The sequence below is a fragment of the Pholcus phalangioides genome, unplaced genomic scaffold (genome assembly GCF_987345545.1).
Source record: "Pholcus phalangioides strain wild (caught in Gottingen) unplaced genomic scaffold, Ppha-v1.0 ptg000040l_1, whole genome shotgun sequence".
Lineage (NCBI taxonomy): Eukaryota > Metazoa > Arthropoda > Arachnida > Araneae > Pholcidae > Pholcus > Pholcus phalangioides.
In genome coordinates this window covers 4,392,367-4,408,302 of record NW_028301626.1, presented here as the reverse complement: position 1 = coordinate 4,408,302, position 15,936 = coordinate 4,392,367, and the positions used below count along the sequence as shown (strand labels likewise).

The 15,936-nt window shown below is 36.0% G+C and overlaps 1 protein-coding gene across 1 annotated transcript in view; it reads right to left on the bottom strand.

Annotated features, from left to right (window-relative positions):
• Window positions 1-15,936, bottom strand: part of Nup35 (nucleoporin 35) — a 41,672-nt gene that overhangs the window by 23,918 nt on the left and 1,818 nt on the right. Inside the window, exons 2-5 of the mRNA XM_089254149.1 lie at window positions 14,107-14,246; window positions 12,911-13,035; window positions 2,648-2,762; window positions 2,172-2,232 (exon numbers count right to left, since the gene is read on the bottom strand). Of these exons, the coding sequence (XP_089110275.1) occupies window positions 2,172-2,232; window positions 2,648-2,762; window positions 12,911-13,035; window positions 14,107-14,246 (441 nt within the window). The remainder of the gene's footprint in view (window positions 1-2,171; window positions 2,233-2,647; window positions 2,763-12,910; window positions 13,036-14,106; window positions 14,247-15,936) is intronic.

The following is a 15,936-nucleotide window of genomic DNA, read 5'->3' as shown; positions in this document are numbered from 1 at the left end:
AGCAAATGTCCTTCAGGCCTATATTGAATTGGTGGATCCTACTCCTATATCCCCTACTACCCCTTGGCAGCACTGGAATCACTGCCACATCTGAACCCCCCTCCCTAGCGGATAATAGTAAATCCCGGTATTCTGACAGAGACTCACTAATATTCGCTCCTACCTGATTTGTTCCCACCCACAGAATCACCCGCAAGGGCAACTTTCGGCGATGAAAAACGTCTCGAACGTTGCCAATCTTCCCCCCAGGAAGACAACAGCGCTCGAAACCCCGAAAATCCCTACACACTCGGTTCCCAAGTTCCCTAACCATAGAATCGCCGATGATTAAACCCCTATCACTATCCCCCTCTACCTCATCCACGACCACCCATTCGCCCTCTAAAATGTCGTTGTTCGTGGAGATTGCTTCTTCATCAACAGGTGGCTCGACGACCAGAGGGTCCGTTATAACCGGACCCTCTAGCACCCTAACTTTTTCCCGTAAAGCTTCGACCTCGTGTTCCAGCCTTTTTCTATCCAAGCACCCTTTACAATTGAAACTATCAGCTACTATACCCCTAGACCAGGGAAACCTCCCGTCGCAAGCTCTACACAACACTAGTCGAGGTCGAGGCATACTAACACTATTGCTAAAGCTAGATAATAATAATAATACTTAACAATACGAAAATGAGAAACGTTAACTGGAAATTAAAATAATGTAAAATACATTACTATGCAAAATATACGTAAGAGATTATACGAAAAAATTACGTAAAGTAGAATGCTCAGCACTAAATCACGAAGAATAAAATAAATATGTATATAAAGAATACAACACTCTCTAAAAAAAGTATTAAGCTACGAAGTACAATTTATACTTATTAGAATTAGCTAACTATCTCAAAACACTAACACTACAACAATAGGCCCAAATGGAAGGAAAACAACGTTATTGAGAGTACCCGGGAAAAGTATACACTGTTTGCTAACACTAACGTCCAAAACCTACGAACTTATATCAAAGAAGCGAGCGAACCTGGCGAAAAAACAACGAAAATGAAATGCGAACGAGAAAAATAAATATAAGTCGATCGAAAATACACAACGAAAATTTAAAAAAAAATGAGAGCAATATAAAAAAAAAAAAAAACCACTTATCTCACAATCCAACGTGCGCTAAAAAAAAAAGAAAATCACCGCAGAATATGACCCAACAATAAGCAGCACGCTAAGTACTTGCACATTTTGCACTTTTTTTCTTTTGCCAAAGAAATTTCCATTGCTTTAGGAGTATCCATGCAAATTTTCAAGTCATTCTAATCAGTTCTTTTTGTATAGTTTTGGAATCAAAACTGTAATCATAATCACCCTGTATATAGCTGATTATTTTTCATAAATCTGTTACTACTACACAGTAGAACCCTGATTAACTAGGCTTAGTGGTGAAAGCATAAAAAAACTATTGAATATTAAGACTGGGTGCAGTACGAGATGTGCTACTTGTTATGGGAAAGAAAATGGGAGATACTGTAACTACTAGTAGTCTTTTGTCCTATAGGGACAGATAGTGTCTTTATTCAATTATAAGACCACCTGACCCTAGCATGATGGTGTCACTACTGTTGCTGCTTCTTTGTAAAGGAAAAAACCCTGTGAGATAATACACTACTACATTAGATGTGTAATGTTATCCTTATTCAAAGGTTAGAAAATGTGGTAAGAATGAGACATTTTGGTTTCTGTATATAACTTTAAGATATATATATATATCTTGGAAAAAAAACCTCTTATATCATCATATACCATTTAAAGATATACTATCAGAGTGTACCCTAAGAATATAAAATGTGGTGAGAATGAAAAATTTTGGCTGATAATGAACCAATATATTTTTCACAGAAAAAAATATTTAGGCCACTTTTATTTGGTTTAAAAAAATCACTTGGTTTAAACCTTGATGTAAGTACTATGATTATGAATACAAAAAACTTCCATCTGTGTAGGACCTATTGCTCTATATTAAACTCCCAGGTTACTCAAGCTTGGGGTTCCCCCCTCCTCCCTATAGGAGATGGAATGAAATTTTTTTTTTGTTAAATCAGAGTTTGTTATATCAAGGTCCAAGTGTATATGCACCATGCTCAGGTGACTGGCATAGTATAATCAAATAACAATAATAAAAGTACCTGATAATGATGTTTCGTTAAAGTTTCTTAATGGCATCAGCATATGACGCGAGCTATCCATCTGAAGGAAAAAAAGTAAAAAAAAACTATTATCAATATAATATTTGAAATGATTTTATGGCTGTTTTATTTGGCATATAAAATTGTTCCAGACTATGCGTCAAAGTAGGATTGGAGTCTCCAATCTTTGTCTTAGGACAAAGTCTCGGCAACAGGTTAAGTCTGGTGGAAGAGTTCTTGTATTCATTCATTCAGCTATTTTTAAATAATGGTTTCGCTATAATGGAATATTGGCAACAGTAGATACAAATCTGTCGTGACAGATTTTGTGCTAATGTTTCATCAAATTTTCACAGATTATAAATAAAAAATAGGGTGGTATTTTTTAATCTCAAAATTTTTAAAATAAACAAAATATATCATTGCATTAAATTAATTACAGGAAAGTTCTAAAGGATTTTCGAGAAATTCTATACTTTTGACACGTCGGGAGTTCCCTGCTGCACCTGCCCAGACCTTGTTCCAAAAAGACTTTCTACAGGAGGAGCACCGGGTTTTCTTATACTTGGACTGTTCATGAGAGAGGTGTTACTATAAAATGGGAATAAAAAAAGTATATTAGAATTGTGGATTACAATGCCTTCTTTTCATACTCGACACATTATAATTTTTCATCATACCCTAATGATTCAGGTCGTGCTTTTGATGAATTCATTTTTAAGCTTGAAATAATAGTGAAGAATCATACTTGAAATTATCAGATTAAGAAAAAAATCAAATCCTTGGTTTACTGATGAACTCCATAATCTCATTAAAATAAAACCCTCTATCTCAAACAAGATTTCCATACGATAACCTTATATTAACTGCTTACAAAACTGTTGTTTCAGTAATGAGATCTAGGATTAAGATTGTAAAACACAACCATTACTCATCCAAGTTTAACAAATGCAATACTCCATCTAAACGCTGACAGTTCATTAACAAACTAACAAGTACTCATGATAATCAAAAAATTGCCTTCTAATACTAACTTGATGTCGCTCGCCAATAACTTTCAATACTTTTTTCACTAATATTCCTCATTCAGGTTTTCTCCCAACTTATGACTTTAGACAATTTGTCTCAGTGTTAATTCAAATTTTTTTTCTTCCAACAGATAATAATGAAATTCAAAAAATTATTGATTTTTCATCATCAATTTCTTCTGACATCCTAAATTCGCTAGTTTTAAAAAAAACTCCCATTCAGAAAGATTCAAATGATGAATCTTTCTGAAGATCTATCAAGCATCTCATATAGACAATAGACTTAGACCCACATATATTTATTTCAATGCTCATTTATGCTCATATATGAAAAAGGTTATTTTCCATTGCAAACAATTTAAAGAACAATAATTTCAAGCATTGCTGGATCAGAGACGGTAAGATTTTCTTAAGACAACATGATGACTCCAGGGTGTTCAGAATCACTCATATTGATGATTTGAATGATGTCTATTAATTTTAATTCTAACTACACTGAACTTCACCCTGGACGAATTAAATAAATTCCTCTCTCCCAGCAATAATAATGTTCCATACTCTTCATTAAATATATTCCACACCAACATTCGTAGTGTTAGAGCAAATTTTGATCAATTATTTTCTACTTTTGGCGACAACATTGAAAATATAAATATCATTGTTTTGTCTGAGGTTCGGATCTTTGATTATGAAACCAAATTTTTTAATATTCATGGATTTAAACTTTTTTCATGTTGTCGCCAATATAGTAGTTCAGGAGATATATTGGTACACACAGACGTGCCAACTTTTGAAATCCAGAAATCCGGAGATTCTCCCGAGGGGGGTACCCCCCTCCCACCGACATTCATAGCCTTGATCAAAAAAAATTCATAAAATTTTTTTTTAATAAATTAAGAAAAAGTTACATTCTCCCCCCCCCCCCAGGCACGTTCTGCATTGCCCCTGAGAAGAATATAATTCTATGCCAGTCTTTCCATGCAGAATAGAGAAATCACATCTACATACTGTTAATAAAGTATGTGTTTCCTTTCGTGGATGCTATCAGTGATTGATAATCTTGGGTATATGAATTCTTAAAAGCTTTATATTTAGCTGTATATAGCTTAAAGTTTTATATTTTCTTTCTGAAGATGTTTAATCGGAAGAAACGATTTAAAAAATTCAAATTACAAAGCTGCGGACGAAAAAAAGTGCTTACAGCGCGGCTGTTAATGGAATACAATAACGATTATACAGGAATTTCGGCAACGAAGGTCATGCCCCTGATAAATGATTGCCGATAAATGCTACGAAAACAAAGTCACGTCTTTGCCAGTTGCTTAAATGCGGTCACAAAAACTTTTTTTTTTACGGCTGCTCGATGAAAATGACTACGGTTGTCCTCTACGGGTGTTTTCCCTAACGGCGAGGGTAATTATTGACGCCACGACAACGTGAAATCTAATTTTCTGCCAAAATCCAGAGAAATTTTAACAAATCCGGATCGCAGGAGGAAGGATGAAAAATCCAGAGTCTCCCGCCTGAATCGGGAGAGTTGGCAGGTCTGTACACATAAATGACTTCCTCAATTTTAATCAAATATCTTCTACAACTATGCATACTGCTGAAATAATAGCCCTAGTTGAACCATCTTTAAACATAACCATTTTTTCTATCTACAGATCCCACTTATTCCCAGTAACAGAATTTTTCAATGAATTGAAACTTATTTTAAATAATACCAAATGTAAAAATATCATGATCATTGGTGATATCAATATTGACCTCTTGAATACCGAATCGAATATTTGTATTGAATATATGGATTATCTATGTAGTTTGGGTTTTCAACCTTTGATTCAAAATATAACCAGACCTCAGTCGGGAACATGTCTCGATCATATTTTCTTTCGTCATTCCCCAATAATTAATATTTATTCATCTATATTTTCCACTGATATCACAGATCATAACCCTATACTCTGTAAATTGTTATTCAGTAATGTTAATGTAATTACTAATGGTCGAAAACTAAAATGTTCTGCTAAAATAATTAACTACAACAAGCTAATTCGGTATTTGCAAAACTATACATTTTCATCAAATGCTACTGACCCCTGTGACTTGTTCGAAGAATTTGTATCCAAACTTCAAATGATTGTCCAAAACCATACTAGAAACATCAACCACACAAGATATAAAATCAAACAGAAACCTTGGATCTCACACGAACTAAAACATCTTATAAAAATAAAACCAAATCTATACAAAAAATCTTGAAAATACCCTTTTGATGTTTCTATAAATATAGCAACATAAAAATGCTGCTCGTATGGTGAAGTCCCAAATTAAAATTACTAAAAATAATTATTACTCCAAACAATTTTCGAAATGTAACACATCTAAAAAACGCTGGAAGTTATTGGATGAAATAATATTCAAAGATAATAATCAAAATTCATTACCAACAAACTGTGACAACACCCTCGCCCAAAATTTCAATGCCCACTTCGTTAACATTTCACCACTCAATATTAATATAAATGATGATTATAAACACTATATCCAGTCACACATAGTCAACTCAATATACCTCACCCCAAATTTTCCGGAAGAAATTTCAAAAATTATTAAGACTTTACCTGCTACGGGGTCTTCCTCAGATACGTTGAACTCGAAAGTTGTAAAAATACTTCCTAATAACATCTTAAATGTACTCTCTGACTTAGCAGTTGTAACCCCAATTCCTAAAAATTGTGATCCGAATGATCTCAACAACTTTAGACCGATTTCAGTTTTGTCGTCACTTTCAAAGCTTTTTGAAATTATCATTAAGAATAGAATGTTTTCTTTCCTCTCGCATGTAAATTTTTTTTCTATCAATCAATATGGTTTTCTTCTCAACAGAAACACAGAGACTGCCCTTTTAACATTCACTAAGTATATTGTAGAAAAAATTGATACATCCAAAAAGACTATTGCCATTTTCCTGGACATAAAAAAAACATTTGAGAGTGTCGACCATCGTATCTTACTCATTAAATTACATATTTTTGGTATCAGAGGTAATGTAAATAAATTAATTGCTTCTTATCTTAGTCATAGATCTCAAATAGCTAAAGTTGGATATAATCTTAATAATCCATTAGAAACAATCAAAGGCGTACCTCAGGGCTCTGTTCTGGGACCATTATTATTTAACATATTCATAAATGACCTTTGCAACATTGAATTAACTGGTAAAATCATAACATTTGCAGATGACACAGTATTGCTTTATTCAACTGATGACGACCATTCACTTGCAAGTTCAATAAATGCAGATTTATTAATAATTCGTAATTGGTTTATCAGTAACAACTTACAAATAAATGTAACAAAAACGAAGTTTATGTACTTCTCTTCTATGACTAATATAAACTTCAACCATAATCTGATATTCCACAATAATAATTACCAAAACATTTCAACTTGTAACTGCCAGAGTCTCGAACAGGTTTCCACAATTAAATACTTATAGTTTGTTTCAGGTTAACTTTGCAGTGAAGAGAAAGGTAGAGAGTGTATTCCTTCGCCGCAAAATATAGTTCCCATACATCGGAGGTTTCTGTTGATCATTTATATAGAATATTTCAAATTTTTTTATGATTTCGAAAAAGATACTGAAAAAATACCGTTTTGAACCAATGTATATTTGTTAAAAAATTTTAAATTAGAAAAAATATTGGTTACCATTATCAGAAATCCATGGCGAGCTCAAGAACATTTTGGAGCGATTTCCATGAAATTATCCCCGCCAATATCACTGTCATGCTTTTTTTTGTATAATTATATATATATATTATATCGTCATTTTGTTGAATTTTCCAATACACTTTTGCATGTAGTTATAGGCCTACACACCCAGACGAATATTCAATCAGGTTTTTTTTTCTCCCGAAAATAACCTCCAACGAATTCAGATTCAGATATTCACTCACAGATTACAGGAACTGTCCCTCTTCCACGACAGCGCCGATACCGTTGTGAGAGGCTCTCTTTATGGGTGTAGGTTACGGTTCCAGGCGCCCCCCCTTTTTTTTAATAATCTATTTCTTGCCGTGTTCGTGGGATAGGGGTGGTTACTGAATTCCAATAGCTGATAGCGGAGGGTGTTGACATAAGTAATGTCTCTTTTGCACACACACACACAGAGGCTGTCTCTCCAGATAAATATAAATAAGCAAGAGAGAGAGAGCCACAATGGTTTAGGCTTGCAGTGTATTTTTTCCTTCCGTGACAGTTGTATCTTTCTTTTTACCAGAGATAGACACGCTAAAACGTTCTCCGTTCTTTTGGCATAAAGCACGTTATTGAAAAGAAGAAGAATTTTGGATTGCAGATGGCATGATGGAACACATGTTGGAGCAGGGGCGTAGCCATAAATTTCGTTCGGGGGGGGGGGGCGAAGTGACAGAACAATGGATTTGGCCATATTTTTCCCTTTTTTCGGTCATTTTCTCACATTTCGGGGGGGGGGGGGGGGAAGAGACCAGACCCCCAAGTCCCCCCCCCCTCGCTACGCCCTTGTGTTGAAGCAACAACAATTAATAAGTAATCGAGAATCCGATAGTTCTACAACTTCAAATGAGGATTCCATAGAATGGGAATCCGTAAAAAATGACTAAAACTGTATGTAGTGATAACAAGTGGCACCGACGTATATGCGTTCGGGGGAGGGGGGGTGAGCGACGGAAATTGCGGCAAGAAAAGTGAGTAAACAAATTCTAAATTTTGCCTTATAATTTTTATTATTATTATTTGGGGCTCTTCCCAAATTCAAAGGTGAAAACCGGGTTAATAGGAGTTACTAAGATACTTTTCAATAAAAAAAAAATTGTTTTCAAAAACCGCACTTTAATTTCTGAAAGTACCGACGATGGGTTTTTTTTTTCATTAGCTAATTGTTACTGACTACAATTTTTTCTGCAATCATTACGTTATACGAAAAAAATATTTTTTTCTGCGAGATTGGCGAGAATCAGCCATACCTTACAGAGGCCGCGCATCGATACATTGGTTAAGAGGCTTTCGTTGTAATAGCAACGAGTGATGCGGTTCCCTCGTAGCTTCCTCTTCACTGCAAAGTTAACCTGAAACGGACTATAGGTATTCATATTGATCATAACCTCAGATGGAAAACTCATGTAAAATATCTGCAAAGTAAACTTCGCTATGTAATTTACAAACTATATTACCTAAAACCATATATAGATCACTCGTTCATGTTAACACTTTATTACTCATTATTTCATTCCCTTCTGTTATATGGTTTAGCTATCTGGGGTGGCGACTTCATTTCAAATCTTACACCAATAATGAAACTCCAAAAAAGAGCAATAAGACTTATCACAAGTGACTATTTGACTCCTTCAAAACAACTTTTTCAGTCTTGGAATCCTTCCCCTACGTCAGCTTTATTTCTACAAATCTACTATAATTATTTTTAAATGACAATTTGCTTTACCCGTTCCCATTTCTCAAATAGATTGAACAATAGATACTCTCTACCACTTATCCACAAAACTCTTCTGAAGAAGCATTTTACTTACCTCATCCCGAAATTTAGCAACTCTCTACCACCTGCTATCCTTAACATTACTAACTTATTACCTTTCAAAAGACACATGAAACAATATATTTTTTCAATCAGTGACATCGAGAGTTTCTTTTGATTTGCCTATGCTCCTCAATCAGTTAAATTATGAATCTATTTGATCTTAAGCATTGCAACATTATATTGATTTATATTTGCATATATTTACCTGAAAATCATGCAATGCGTATTTCATAAAATTACACTCCTTGTTGTTGCCAAAAATACTACAAATTATGTGAAAGTTTTGTTTTGACATTTGATTTTTTTTTTTTTTGGAAACCCCTCCCCATTTTGTGTGTGCGTGTGTATGTGTTTTTCTAATATTTCGTTTTTCCGTTTTAATTTGTTGATGTTGTTGACTAATAAGTAACTGTGTTCCTTATTATTCATTATAAATTTGCAATGTATCATCCAGTATGGGTCTCTAGACCCCTTGGCTGATTTTTTGTTTCATCTTGTATTTATGTAAAAAATTAAAACAATAACAATAAAAAAAAATGAATCAACTGATTAATGTTTGATAATTTACCTGTTTTTTGGATGTTTTCCCTGACAGCCTAAAAACTGACACAGTCGCTCCGATTTACAAGTCAGGTGACCCTAATAATTTCAATAATCATAGACCTATTTCAGTTTTGAACTTTGTTTTTAAAATCTTTGAGACATTAATCAAAAATTGGCGCTTCATTCTTTTCTTCATGAATCCAACTTTTTCTCAGATAATCAATATCTCCCAAACAAAAATACAGAATCGGCCCTTTTGGAATTTTCCTCTACAGTTTTTTAAAATATTGATAATTCTTACAAAACAATAGCTATTTTTCTTGACATTAGAAAAGCATTTGACAGTGTGTCCCATACTTTTCGAAAAACTAAACTTTAATGAAGTGAGAGGAACTCCTCTCAAACTTTTAAAAGCTTATCTATAATACTGTCTATACTCAATAGACAGCAGACTTTAAAATGTAGAGATAAAGTCAGTTATCTAATGAAAATTAATAAAGGCGTTCCTCAGGGATCAACTCTTGGTCCTTTACTTTCCGTTATACTCATCAATGATCTCTATGTAAGCTGAATTCCACTGATAAAATTATATCTTTTGTCCATGATATGGTTTTAATTTATTCAGCAAAAGATTACCAAACACTGATTAAAATTATTAACATGATTTAATAAAAATTATAAATTGGTTTTCTGCTGTCTTGAACTAAAAAAATGTTACTAAAACTAAATTCATTAATTTTTCCTTGCAATCTAATCTTAAACGAAGCATTAATATTATCCTTCACACGTTTGACTGCGCCAGTGCTCCCTGTAACTGTGCTCTTCTCAAACAGGTCAACACCATCAAATACCTAGAAGTTTTCATTGATTCAAATATAAAATGGAAATCACATGTAAACCATGCTCACTCACTCATTCACTCTAAACTTTGATATATACTTTTTATAGACTTTACTATCTCAAACCTTATATCATTTCTATTGATCTTCTATTACTCATTTTTTCATTCTCACCTGCTTTATGGATTATCAATTTGGGGGTTCCAACTATATTATAAATTTATACCCATTGATTTACCTTCAGAAAAGAATGATCAGATTAATCACTAATGACTTTAGTTCATCAATTCACGAGCTTTATCGCTCACTCAATATCCTTCCATTACAACACACATTTACTTTTTCAAGTCTACCCTAATTTCAAAAAAAAAATTTTACTTACCTATTAACACCTTCAGATCATCCCCAAGATATAACAACATTTGGTTAATTCAAAAAATTAGTAAAACAATCTGAAAAAACTTCACCTATCTTGTTGCAAATTTCTATAATAATTTACCCATTTACCCAAAGAAATTAACCAGAACTCAGCTCGTATACAGACCTTTAAAGCTTAAAAAATTGTATATGTACACACATGCATGTATATATAAAATGTGTTGCCACGGAGAAACATTTTGGTGTCATTATCATGGATCTGCCCTGGACGAACATAGGTCCCTTGGGATCTTACAATCTTACCCTTGTATTCAGTTTGTGTGTAGTTTATGTGTTGTTTTTTCTGTTACGTCATCGTGTATTTTATTTATACAAATAAGAGAGCCTTTTTTCCATCTCTCTCTTCAAATACCTCTTTAATGTCACTGTAGAACAATTAGACTGTTAGAATATTCACCTCATCACCCCTTCATTTGATTTTTTCTTTGTCAGTTTTCAAACAAAGTGCATCAAACAAGTATTTGTATTTTAGATTTCTCATTAGTTACTATTTTGAATTGCCCAAGTCACTAGGACCCAGGTCACTGAAATCCTAGGTCCTTAGTAGGAGCATGTACCCTGATGTAACATATCGGGATCCAATCCCTCTACATTAATGGTGATCTTGTTATGTGGGAAATTCCTTCTTATTTTAGACCCCAGGGACCCTCAGTTACCGGAAACCACCGAAGGACCCGCTGGCAAACAGGTAAGGGCCAGAATGTTCGCTTAGTTTGGCAGTCTGGGTCTTTCGGCTGCCGAACGAGAACGGGCCAGAGGTCGGGCTACTGATGTTCCATATAAATTAATTTCCCTCATGACGACGATGTCGCTATTTTCGTGAAGGGGTCTGGTTCCAATTTCCGTGTAGGTTGGACGAGACTTAAAGGTTCGTCTTGAAAAATATTTTTTTTTAATCAAGGGACCTCCCAGGGGAGTTATTGCAAGTCTCGTTATATGGAAAACATAGAGTTGTACTCACTTGTTTTCGGCGGGGGGCTGCAGACCTACATCGGAACATCTCATTTCTTTTAGTGTTATTTGTTTAATGTTGACATAGTTGGGAGAGTCTGATCAGCTCTCCGGATTTTGTCATGTTGCCAGATTTCCGATGTAATATTTTCTTTGTGATGTTTATTATTTGTTAACACATGAGTATGCAAATGAGACATTTTTGTTGAGGCGAAAAGGCCTTGCGAGGACGTGTGGTCCTAAAATTTTATGAAATATGTGTATAAATTCCTTCCTCTTTGGCTAACATCTCTCCCCTTTTCCTTTGTTGAGTTCATTCAACTGAAACCCTCTAGTTGGACGGTTCTCCGTCCCGCTACCACTTCATTTGGCCTTAGGCTGGGAAAATGATCCAATAGTTGTTCAAAATAAAATAGAATACATGTCTAAATTTGTTTCCCGGTAGGTCCGGAACCGAAAAGGTTATTTTATCTTCATAGTTGAAAATACTTGGACGGAAAAATTCTCATGTTGGACGGAAAATAACATAGCTGCTGGCCTCGTCAAGGGTACACGCAGTAACGTAACATCTTGGTGGCCCTCAACCGAGAGGCCCCCTGGAGCTGATCAAGGTGATCCGGTACCCAATCGAGAGACCTCCGCTGGTACTGACCGGGCTACACTGCACAGAAGTGACCACCAACGTCGGGCATCCGACCGGCAAATAAAAGACTGATTATTGACTGACCATAAACCGGTGAGAGAGTTCCTTTCTGTCAATCTTGAATAGAAGCATTTGAATAGAAGCAATTGAATAATAGCAATTAAAGAAAAAGCAAAAATTAAAGAAAAGAAAAATAGCAATTTCATTACGATACAAGAATGTTAGCATAAAATTTTGAGACATTCTGATCAGTGGATCTTATTTCAGATCATTTTGAAATCATAATTTTGATTATAATCGGGGCTTGACAAATCGCAGGTCACCGGGAGAACTAGAAAATCAGCACTGACTATAAAATTTTTATATGCAGGTGTGCTATATTGGAGCTTCATAATTGCGCAGAATTTTCTGATTTTATGACAGCATTTTTTTCTTAGCATGGGAAAGAACAAGTTCAGGAAAAGTCGAGGATATATTATTTAAAACTGTTTTAATTGAGCAAAAAGCATGCTTGGCTCCTAGGAAATTTGGTTGCCGCCTAAATTTGTTCCAATTTGCCAAATACTGATTGCAATTACCATGAAAGACAGTTCATAATTCTTTTCTATTTGTCAATCATAACCATTCTCTCCGATTGTTTTATACATTAAATCTTACTTATCAAAGAGATTTTTGTCAAGATACACTCCTATAACTACGGACAAAATTGATCTTACTTTTGGATAGCAGGTGACTGATAAAGTTGCCTTTTAGCCATGGTGGGAGACATATGAGGCGTCGTGAAGGACACATTCTGTTTTGGTTGTGGCGAATTCCAATTGCCGACAGGTGTGAACTGTTGCTAAATGATAATGATGTGGTTCATAGATTAATGATTGCATATATAATAATCATCACTCATACAGAAATGTTCACACATAAATTTCACAGGGTTTGACTCTTTAAACGGCCAAAGACAGACCAGACAGGAAGTATGGGCATGTTTTAGAGACTTTTGTAAATGGCAGGGAAACATGAAAGCTCTCGACAGAGCCAGAAACCAAAAAAAAACAGATTCAAGTCCCGTAGGAGAGTGGAGGGGGAAAGAAAGAAATGTGGACAAGTCTACTTCGAGAAGAAATTTTTGAGCGCTAAAAAGTACATTTTTTAATGTTTCCTCCGTGATTCCAATGGACGAATTTGATCATTTTTGTTGCACCAGTCATTTTCTGTACACAAGGGCTAATTAGACCAGGACCTATAATTTATTGCAGATTCCGAACACTGCAGCATTTTTTTAGTACCCAGAGATTGGTGCGCTATCCTCCTTGATGTGGGACTACTTCCTGTGGTAGCAATTTTTTTGTGTGGTCATGTTGCTGTTTCTGTTGTACCGCTGTGTCAGGAAAGTTTCTGACAAGGACGAACCGGATATCGAACTCGCGACACCTCTAAACAGCCTTTGGTACTTTAGGCAAGTATCTCATCGACCTGGGCTACAGTGCCCTCCAATGGATGTAATCAGACTTACATCATCACTTAGCTGCTTTGTGATCCTTTGTCTCAAGTTCTAAAGACAAAGGCTCATTTCGGAACTATGCATTTAAATGACAAGGTTCTCAGCACAATCTGCTCGATCATTTCCTGATCAAAACTTGAAGAAATATAATTTAAATTTTAAACAAAGACAACTGTCCCGGGCAACGAAATTTTGGCGGGTAGGAAATTTTAACACTTATAACATTATTTAAGTTCACAGAGGACGGAGCAGCAAAATCACACTTGTTCTCTCCACAACAATTCTAGTTATGGGACATCTTCGAACCTATTTTCATCAACTATGAACTGCTAGGTATAACTCACATACGATATAATAATGAGAAAAATATGAATGAATCACATAACAATATAACTAGTGATAAATCATACATACTCCCGGCGTAGTGGAAGACGATGGATGAGAATTCGGCACATCACCAAAGAGGTATGGCGGAAGGTAATTCTTTTGAGGAGAATGTGGACTAGCAGTTGGAGACCCCAATGCCATTGGCTCTCCACCTGGACTCATGGAACCTAAGGAAACATTGAGAGCAAGGTTGAAAATAACGATACTGATTCACATTAGCAAGACAACCTAATACTACACATACCTGTTGAGTTTAAAATAAATGGGAGGGGGGAACTAAAGCCAGGGCATCATAAGCATTCAAGCATGTGAGAAGTATAAGCGACATTGACGAAAGCATGTGAAAGATAAAATGGAATAGATCGTAGCGGAACAGTAATTATGTACATCCGTACATGGTTTTCTAAGCCCCAAATCCTTTTCCTAACAATCGTAGGTTTCATTTACTTTTGGACAGAGGGAAAAATATAGCCAGCACTGATTTCGGTAACAAAAGTACAATTTTTTTAAACTGTAACATTCAAGGAAACAGTTATTTTCCGGATATTATGCTGAGGTGAGCTCGGAAAGAAAAGTCATCACGTCTCCGCCGGGACTCGAACCCAGGCCTCTTGCATACCGGGCAAGCATGCTACCATCTACACCACTGGAGACACATGAATCTGCCTTCCTAATTTCACGCACTGTGTCGTGAGGCGCTGAAGTAGAGGCATTAGTAGCCTCTCTTAACTTCAGGAAATGACCCCCGGGTGGGACGGTTTAGAGAGATATAGATGGCTTCTTTCTCAGCCAGAGATATCAAGGAAACAGTTATTTTCCGGATATTATGCTGAGGTGAGCTCGGAAAGAAAAGTACTTCAGCACCTCACGACACAGTGCGTGAAATTAGGAAGGCAGATTCATGTGTCTCCAGTGGTGTAGATGGTTGCCCGGTATGCAAGAGGCCTGGGTTCGAGTCCCGGCGGAGACGTGATGACTTTTCTTTCCGAGCTCACCTCAGCATAATATCCGGAAAATAACTGTTTCCTTGATATCTTTGGCTGAGAAAGAAGCCATCTATATCTCTCTGTAACATTCAAGTTGGCGATAAATGAAAAAAAGGGGCAAAAATGAGTCGGGTTGACTTATAATTGATGAGTGCAGACTATTACACTATAGACCAAACACTGGAGAATATTTTCTACAAAATCTAGTGTTTAAGCCAGGTTTAAAGTAGGTTTTTTGCACCGCGTGTGACGTGAAAACCCTGATCAGTTTAAAGTCCAAATTTCAGGTTTTTAACCAATCCCTTGTCACGTTGCACATGGAGCTGGAACAGGATCCAGAAATTTTGCCTCAGACAGTACGTTATGTCCTTGGTGCATTTTGCTTGCCCTGACCATACGAATGAGTGACTGCACGAGTGAGCAACAGTATGAATCACTATTGATGTGATCAAGTTGATGACCATGTGAGTAATCAAGGGAATAACAGCACAAGCGATCAAGCTAGTGACCACACTTACTTGGTCATCCACCCACACACTTGTTCACTCATACCACCACTCGGCCGCTGTGGTGGTCGAGTGGTTATAGTGCCGGACTCGTGATGCGAGGATCCGGGTTCGAACCCCACAGTGGTGGTCGGCTGAAGTTGGTTTTCTGTGGTTCCCAACTTCAAGGCGCAAATGCGAGCCGATCTCCCCGTTAAAAAGTCTCGCCACAGAGAGCAACAGTCCTACAACGGTAAATCATTCAACCATAACACTTCACTCATAGTTAGTAAAACTGGGGGCAGATGACAGCACTACACATAACAAGCATTGCACAGAAACAAACTATACGTCAGGTTGCACTACACGTACACGCACATTCCCGC